This window comes from Erythrolamprus reginae, chromosome 2 (assembly GCF_031021105.1).
Source record: "Erythrolamprus reginae isolate rEryReg1 chromosome 2, rEryReg1.hap1, whole genome shotgun sequence".
Classification (NCBI taxonomy): Eukaryota; Metazoa; Chordata; class Lepidosauria; order Squamata; family Dipsadidae; genus Erythrolamprus; species Erythrolamprus reginae.
The window spans coordinates 262,309,219-262,318,462 of record NC_091951.1 but is presented as its reverse complement, the minus strand read 5'-3'; the positions used below and the strand labels follow the sequence as shown (position 1 = coordinate 262,318,462).

General features: G+C 42.3%; 1 protein-coding gene across 1 annotated transcript in view; it reads left to right on the top strand.

Moving 5' to 3' along the window:
* The first annotated feature begins 602 nt into the window (after positions 1–602).
* The window catches only part of SH3GL2 (SH3 domain containing GRB2 like 2, endophilin A1), a 128,322-nt gene continuing 119,680 nt past the window's right edge, over positions 603–9,244 (top strand). Inside the window, exon 1 of the mRNA XM_070742530.1 lies at positions 603–790. Within this exon, the coding sequence (XP_070598631.1) occupies positions 746–790 (45 nt within the window). The 5' untranslated portion in view covers positions 603–745. The remainder of the gene's footprint in view (positions 791–9,244) is intronic.

The window sequence follows — 9,244 nt, the reverse complement described above, 5'->3', positions numbered from 1 at the left end:
GAAGAAAAGGGGAGAAGGAGAGAAGGGGAGAGTGGTAGAGAAAGAGAGGGAGCGAGAGAAGGAGAGAGGAAAAAGGGAAGAGGGAGAGAAAGGGAAAGAGGAGAGAAGAAGAGGAAAAAAGGAGAGAAGGGGAGGAGAGGGAGAGAGAAAGAAAGGGAGAGGAAACAAGGAGGGAGAGAGCAGAGGGGGAGAAAGGAAAAAGGGGGAGGAGAGAAGGAAAGAAGGAAGGGGAGAGAGAGAGAGAGAAGGGGGAGAGAGAGAAGAGAAGAGGGAGAGAAGAAAAAGGGGAGAGGGAGAGAAGGGGAGAGTGGGAGAGAAAGAGGGAGAGATAAAAAGAGGGGGGAGAGAGAAAAGGGAAGAGGGAGAGAAAGAAGGAGAGAGAGAGGAAGAAGAAAAAAGGAGAGAAGGGGTGGAGAGAGAGGGAGAGAAACAACGAGAGAGAGAGAGCTGAGAGAAGAAGACACCTGCAAAGACGTTTCCTTCCTGGGCTCCCACCGGGAAAGCCAGGCAGAAGAAGGGGGCCGAGGAAAAAAAGCGGGGCGCCTTTCCCTTTAAGAGGACGAGTTCCCACGATTTGACGTCAAGGGTGTTTCTGCACCGCAGCCGGGATCTGATAACCCGTCGGGGAAGGTGGAGGTGGGAGGGGGGGCAAGCGAGGGCGAACGAGAGAGAGCAAAGAAGCATCCACGGCCGGCCGCCTTTGCCCAGCAGCATCCCACACGGCCCTCCACCTCCCGCAGCAACCATGTCCGTGGCGGGCTTGAAGAAACAGTTCCACAAAGCCACGCAGGTAGGGCGTCGTGGGGGGGGGGGGGCACCGGGCGTCTCGAAGGAGATTCCGGGCTGGCGGGGTGCATAGAAATAGATGCGTGTGGGACTCGGGACCCGCTTTCCCGGGGTTGGGGCGCGAGAGCCGCGGGGGTCGCCCCTAGGGGGCGCTGCGCTTTGCCTTTCGCAATGGGGTTGCTGGGGGAAGACGAGTGTGTGGGGGCTGCGATGGCCTCATTTCCCCCCCACCTTCCCCTCCATCCCTCCTAAGGGAGAAGAAGAACCCGCCAGATGTCGCCTCATAAAGAGGACGGGCTACGAAAGGAGGCTACGTGGGGGGGGGGGGGGGGACGCGCGGGTTTGGCGCACTTCTGCGCACGGGGGGGGGGCTCCTTTTAAAATGGGCACCGTGGCCACCTTTCTTCTCGTTCCCCCCCTCCAAAATAAACCCCAAACCCACCCCCGGGTATTGCAGACTAATGGACCGATAAAGACAGAAAACGCCTTTGAATGCCAGCCTTTAGCCCGCCCGCAAAGCCGCAGCAAAGAGAGACCCTGCGGCGAAGGGAATATCCCCGGAGTAGAGACGCTTCTCTCCCCCACCCCCCGGCGGGAGGCGAAATGGCAGCGCTCTTTGGCCTCCCGTTTTGATGTCCTTTCTCACCCCCCCCCCCCCCCTGAAAGGATAAAGAACCGCGCCAGAGTTCGGCTTCTGGGCAGAGAGCGTTCTCTCGCGCGCTACTTTGCTTCCTCTTTTTTTCTCCACGCCGACCCCTTCTTTTCCCTAAGGGGGGGGGGCAGCTCGGCCTCTGCAAAGCGCGGGAGATGCGCGGTCGTGCTGCCTCCCCCCCCCCCCCCCCGCTTGAGGGAAAGGGGGGAAAATGAGGAGAAAAGGGAACGAAGCCCGGCGGTTGAGCTGAGGTGATAACGTGCCGGGCTCTGATTAATGGTCCCGGTGCTTTCCGGTTGGCTCGCCCAGGCCTGGCGCTTATGTAAACCTCTTTAATCCTGCAGAGGTATCTTCTTTTTCTAGGCCTGGATCTTGGCCTCCTCGGAGAGAGGAAGAGCTGAGTTGATGTTTTTTTTAAGTCCAAGAATGTTATGGATCTTTGAATTCAAATACTGCTTTTAAAAAAATGGGCAGTGAAGGTTATTGAAGTTAAGAGTCTCAGACGGGAGTGACACGTTTTTGATTTTGATTTATTTTTTTTGCCTGATGGATAATGGGGCAATGAGCTCAATTTTGAGCTGAGTTTTTTTTTAAAGTCCAGGAATGTATGGATCTTTGAATCCAAATACTAAAGTCCTCATTGGCCATTTAAAAAAAAACACCCGGCAATGAGGGTTATTGAAGCTAAGAACCTCAGATAAGAGGTTTGGATATGTATGTATGTATGTATGTATGTATGTATGTATGTATGTATGTATGTATGTATGTATGTATGCATTTTACCTGATGGATAATAGGGCAATGAGCTCAATTTTGAGCTGAGTATTTTTTTTACAAGAAGTTCAGGAATGTTATGGATTTTTGAATTCAAACACTTTTTAAAAAATTGTCAACGAGGGTTATTGAAGCTAAGAGCCTCAGACAAGAGTGACACATTTTGATAGTATTTGTTTTGGCCTGATGTATAATGGGGCAAAGGGCTCAATTTTGATAACCTAGAACAGTTCCTGAGTAAGAGAAAAAATTGTCTGTGAAATGGACAGACAGGAAAAAAATCTATTCCTTTGTTTTGGGAGGGGGAAAAGGTGCTTTAAAAAATTGACCTTGTCCCATTGATCTGTGCGTCTGCTGCTGGAGTTGATTTAAAAATAGATGAAATAATGCAGTGAGCCCTCTGTTGTTGAGAAAAATCTAGGGATTATTGTCCCAACAGTCATATTTAGGTTACACGGATGTCAATTCTACCAATTTTGCTTGATTAGCTCACTGATAGATTTGCAAAATTGCACAATGGAGAGCTTGCTTGCTTTTTTTGATGTTGGCACTTCACAAAACACCTTTTGGTGATCTTTAGTTAGATGTAAACTAAGGGCAGGAAAACTAAGTAAACTCCATAATGGTGGAAACTCTGACCTAAATTTATGCACCATGAAGACCACAATTTTTTGGTGAATCATTAAAAAGAGCATAAAGCTTTTTAAAGCTAACAGAACTTAGAGTGAGTGATTCTATCATTTTAAAAACTTCATGCCCCTGCACCCTTTTGACCAATTAGCAGAAGTAGACCTATGCTGACTTAATGGAACTGTCCCTCGTCGTACATTTTCTGTTTCTAAAAGAGTGGGGGGGGGCGTGTTTGTAATTTTTATCAGTTTGAAGATCACACATCACTCATTTCATACCTCAGAGTTCTCCAGAGGCTGCGACCTGCTATAGCTTGACTGGGATGAAGTGGGGGCATTTGTGATGTTAAAAGTTGAAATGGGCACGTTAAGCCTCAGTGAGACCTTCTGATTTGTCCCTTATTACAGTTTTTCAAAAGGGGCAAAATTTGCTGGCATTCTGAAAAGTAATGAAAGGGAATGAAATTGGTCAAATGCACACATGATGGACTAATTGTAACGTTTTGCTTTATCCCTTTAATCGGTTTTCAATGACAACTGCTAATGAGGTTAAATCTGTCAAGAATAGGGAAGCCATGTTTTGACAGTTTGCTACTAGTTAGGAAAACTAATGCAAATTTTGTATATAAAAAGGTGAGAAAAATTCTCCCTGAGTTAAGAGAATGAATGCCATTAGCATTGATAGAAGTATGGGATCCAGCAGGTCATCTAGTGAATCTGGCGCCATTAATTATTCATTTGGATTTGTATGAAAATATAATTCCATCAGTAACAAAACCCTGTGCATTGATGCATTTGGTTTATGTGAAGAGAGAATGCATCACCTTACAACATTTACTTTTACATATCTGCAGCATTCATGATTTAAATACAGCAATCCTAAGTAGTCTCTGGAGCAGTGATTCTCAACCTGGGAGTCAGGAGCCCTTTTAGGGTCGCACGGCCGTTTCACAGAGGTCGCCTAAGACCATGGGAAAAAACACATTTCCCATAGTGTTAGGAACTACAACTTCTATTCTGGCGCCTTGGAACATATTTTTACAATCCAACCAATCAGGCGTTTACAATGGGGGTGTCCCTCTGACCTTCCTGCCAACCAGCTTAAAAGTCTGTTGGGAGAATTGGCGCTAGACTTATGGTTGGGGTTTACCACAACATGAGGAATTGTATTAAGGGTTCGTGGCATTAGAAAGGTTGTGAACCACTGCTTTAGAGTGATCTATAATCTTATGGCTCCTAGTAGGTAAGCATAAATTGTTGTTCTGAAGAAAACTTAACATGGAGTTTATCATTAATTTAAACAGTGCTATATATTTTTTTTTAAATGGAGTAAACTGTAAAGCTGAATGCAAAAATCTCAGAAACTCTGCCTAAAATACATGTTTAAAATGTATATGCACTTTTGTTGTGATTTACATTGAAATTGGTTCAGTTTCCTTGACATGCTTCTGGCTAGAGCTGAGCAGGTCATTTTAATGATTCCTTGTCCTTTGTTCACCTCTTCAGTTGATTATGACCCTGAAATAGCATAATCTGACAAATCTAAAGTCCATATATGTTTCTTGTACCTTCCATTAGCTGCATAAGATAAAAGCTGCCCATTCATCAAGAATTTTGGTATTAAAAATATATTCTGTTTATATTGTCAAGGAATCTTAATGTTGCCATAAGTGGCATACATTTTTTAAATGAATGATGTAAGAAAAAAGAGTTCTGGGCCCAGTGAGAAACTCAATGATTGGCAGATAAATAATTGGGTAGTACTTGGTAATTTCCTGCCTGAGCAGAGGGTTAGACTAGAACAGTGTTTTTCAACCAGTGTGCCGCGAGACATGGTCAGGTGTGCCGTGGGGAAATTAAACATGGGTCCCCAAACTATGGCCTGCGTGCCGGATATGGTCCACGGAGGCCATTTATCCAGCCTGCTGCCAGCCGTCTCCATCCGAACATAAACATTCCCCTCACAGTCCCTCCAGCTATCAGCAACAGGAAGAGTGGAGGCACAGGGAACGCTCACTGACCAATCACCTTCTCGGATTCATCCCGAACACTGGCAATGAACCAATAGCAGTCCGCCTCTCATCCACACCCAGGAAGGTCCCCGCTTGGGCTGCCACGCACTTGTCATTTTGTGGCCACGGCGAGTAGTTGAAACTGCTGCTCCTCCCCATGATCCCAATTTCTAATCCCGGTCAGGACTGCAGGTAAATGTTGCCATCACTAGATGAAGCCTCAGCCTCACCTGGTTATGTCTATCCGGATGGTGTATATAGATGTTTGACCTTTTTCTTTTTATAAGAGGCCCCCGCAGAGGGTGATATACTATATTATTAACTATATGTACAATATGTACCGTGTTAGAGTGTCATTTAGTGTCATTTTGGTTGGTGGTGTACCCCAGGATTTTGTAAATGTAAAAAATGTGCCGCGGCTCAAAAAAGGTTGAAAATCACTGGACTAGAAGACCGCCAGGGTTCCTTCCAACTCTCTTATTCTACTAACTCAGGGTTAAGTGATCAGTTTCTAACGCTCCTTGTTTTCAGCAGTACTTTAGCTCAGTTGTCTCCAACTGAAGAGGTTCAGAACACCAACAGAAAATGAATAGTTCAGGACTAGTATAGGACATGATCAGAAAATAGCTCCATTGCAGCAGTTCATTGCAGAGGTGGTATTAGTTTTCTCCATTACATAAGCAATGTAGGATGAAAAGTGAAGGATGTGTGATGGGAAGTAGCTTTTGATGTAATTTAAAAGGTTGTGGATTTCTTTGCATGATTGGGGGAAAAAGTTTCCAGGAGTCTGCTTTCTATCTTTTTTTATAATTTTTATGAAAGGATTTTTTTGTAAAAATATAAAAACTAATACAAGCTAATGAGGGTGAAAAAAATCAAAGAGAAAGTTAAAAGTGCAAGAAAATGGGAGAAAGTAAAGACAAAATAAAAAGAGAGGGAAAAGATACAAATAAGTAGCTTCTATTCTTCTTTATTTTATTTATTTATTTAATTGGATTTGTATGCCGCCCCTCTCCGTATATCAGTTATACAGTAAGTACAAATTTATATTATAGCTCTTACTCTATGGTTACATCATTTTAAAGAAATTCTCTTTTAAGATTATAATAGTGAAAATTTTAGTCCTTTCAGCCACATATTTTCCCATTGTTCCATCAGTATATTATAACCAAAATTTTTGCTTACTTTATTATACATTATTTCACTTCTTCCATTTCATATTTCAATAAAAGTTTATACATTTTAGCAATTATATACTCATTATTTGTCACAATTTCAAATTCAGTCTTACTATGTTCAAAACCATCTGTTCTTTTACATATTTTAAATATTTCTAATAATTGTAAATAAGAGAATTATTAACCACTATATCCCTCTGCCACCAGTTCTTTTGAATTTATTTTACATTTTATGTTCCCTAGAAAACTTTTTATTCTTTCATAATAAGTCATCAGTGTTTGTGGTTTTTGTCTACAAAACGCTTCTTGCGCTGTGTGCCTTGAAAACAAGTAGGGCACAACCTGCACTTGTTGCTAATTCACATTCTCAGCATGGCACATCTAATATAATGATTTTTTAGACCCACAGCAACCTTCACTTTTATCCATGCCGCCCAAATCTCAGCTCATATGCATCTTACTCCAAAAGCCTTCTATTTCTCAGCAATCCTACAGCTTTATCCAAATCAAACAGCAAGCTACAAAATGTACAATTTTAAATGAGGTAAACACAGACTTTTGCATCTTATAACACCTTATCAATAAAGGAGAATACTGTATTTGTAGCTCAGGGTTGCAATGTCCTTAGTTGTTTTCCTCTCTGAGCTTAGAGTTGTTTTCCTCTCTGTTATCTGGTAGATGTTCCATTACCTAAATTAGGTAATATCATCAGGGTAAATCTACTGACTAATACTAGTTTGGATAATGAAACATCTGCAAGGAAACATCTGCAGAGAGCACCAAGGACCCCTCATTACACCTTATATTTAATTGGTGCTTTCTTCCCTCCTGCCACAACAGTTTAGCTATGCCACTGTTCAAGTGGCACATCAGTTGCCAAAACATTATCTGAAAGAAAAATCTCATTTTACGAAAGACATTTTTTTATCACAGTAATTCTCCACAGCAATGCCCATTGTAATTTTTCTCCCATCTTACCAAACCTTTTTAAACTTCATTCCATGCATTAACATAGTTGTTTTAAATAGCATGCAATTCATATTTGTCATAGACATACCAAGTTGTTATCATCTCAGTTTTAAAACTTATCTTATTCATCAATTCTATCTTCTATGTTTACATTTTTTGTTAATATCCCCATCTTTTTTAAAATCTTGAAATCTGCTACTGGACCAAACACATTTAATTTTTTATTTCCCTTTATTAAAGGATGTGACCGAGTCATCAGTAACAAGCCTTAACTTACAAGTTTTGTTTTTTCAGTCTTTATTTCCACAATCATTTTATCCTTTATCAGTATTACAAGGAACAAAATAAGAAAAGGGACAGTGGTTATTTTTGTCTTTCTTTTTTGTATCTCATAGAGCAGTGATGGCAAACCTTTTTATCCCCGGGTGCCGAAAGAGCATATGCAGGCACTATCGTGCTTGCACAATTGCCCACACCCACAATTCAATGCCCAGGGAGGGCGAAAATAGCTTCCTGCACCCCCCAAGTGGCCCTCTGGTGGCCACGAATGGCCTGTTTCCCAACTTCTGGTGGGCCCAATAGGCTTGTTTTTGCCCTCCCTAGGCTCCAGATGCTTTCCTGGAGCCAGCGGAGGGTAAAAACGCCCTTCTCATCCGCCCAGAGGCCCTCTGGAGGCCAGAAATGCCCTCCCAGAGCCTCTGTGTGAGCCAAAAATCAGGTAGGGGAACAGCTCGGGTGCCAGCAGATATGGCTCTGTATGCCATCTGTGGCATCCATGCCACAGGTTCGCCATCACTGTCATAGAATATTGTTAGATCTTCATTAAAATTATTTGCTCTTTTTGTGAAGTATAAATCGATCTTACCCATCTTCTAAGTTTCCTCTAAAATTTGTATCTTCCAAAAGTTTGAGCAGGAAAGTCCAGTTCACATTGTCAAAAGACTTATCTGCATCTAGGAAGATCAATGCAGCTTGCTCCAAATACTCAAAAATATTCAACATGTATTTCTAACATTGTCCTTTAAACTGTATTTTAGGTTAAAAAACAAACAAACCACCAAACGTTGATGTTCATGAATACATTGTTGCAAAATTGTTTTTGGTCTTGGTTCTTTTGTTGTCCCTGTTGAAATAACTATTTAGCCAAATTTTTGTAAATTGAATATCTGCAAAGAAAGCATACTTTTCCATTAGCCAACAGTAGATTCTTTTAATATTCATACTAGAGGGAATTATAATGAGATTTATCTAAGAGTGTTTGACAGAACTAATGTATTTATTCTCACGCCAACATCATGTTCATATTTGTTGGAGGAAATTAACATATACAGTGGTACCTCGAGATACGAGTTTAATTCGTTCCAGACCTGGGCTCTTAAGTCGAGCAGCTCTTATCTCGAACGACTTTTCCCCATAGGAATTAATGTAAATAATTTTAATTGGTTCCAGCCCTCAAAAAACTCACAAAGTTAGTCTAAATTATGCAGAAAGACATGTTTTTAATGAAGAAATGTACATGTACATATAAATGAATAATGAAGTTTCTTTCACTTAACTTGTAAACTTTCTTAAACTTTTAAATTTACATATGTTCAACTTCTCTGCCCCCAATCCTGTAGGACAGAGGTCCCCAACCCTTTTTGCACCAGGGACCGGCTTTAAGCGATCAAGAGAGGAATGGGTGAATGAATGGACGGAGGGTGGGAAGGAAGGAAGGAAAGAGGGAAGGGACAGGAACAGAGGAAGGAAGCAAGGAAACTTATGAAAGGGGAGAGTAAGAGAGGAATGAGTGAAGGGAGGGAGGGAGGGAAGAAGGTGGGAAGGAGAAAGAAAAGAAGAAATAGAGGAAGGGAAGGTAAAAGAGAGAAAGAAAAAGAGCAAGAAAGAAAGAAAGAAAGGGGGAAGGGACAGGAACAGAGGAAGGAAGCAAGGAAACTTATGAAAGGGGAGAGTAAGAGAGGAATGAGTGAAGGGAGGGAGGGAAGAAGGTGGGAAGGAGAAAGAAAAGAAGAAATAGAGGAAGGGAAGGTAAAAGAGAGAAAGAAAAAGAGCAAGAAAGAAAGCTGCAAGCACCCCCCCGAGCCCCCCAGGCCGGCTGCAACCTTTTAAAACACGCGCGCCGCTTCGCAGCTGTCTCCTGAAGCCGAACACGGAAGTTAGCGTTTGGCTTCAGGAGACAGCTCCTTGGCGCTTGTATCTCGAATTTGGGCTTGTAAGTAGAACAAAAATATCTCTCCCCTCCCA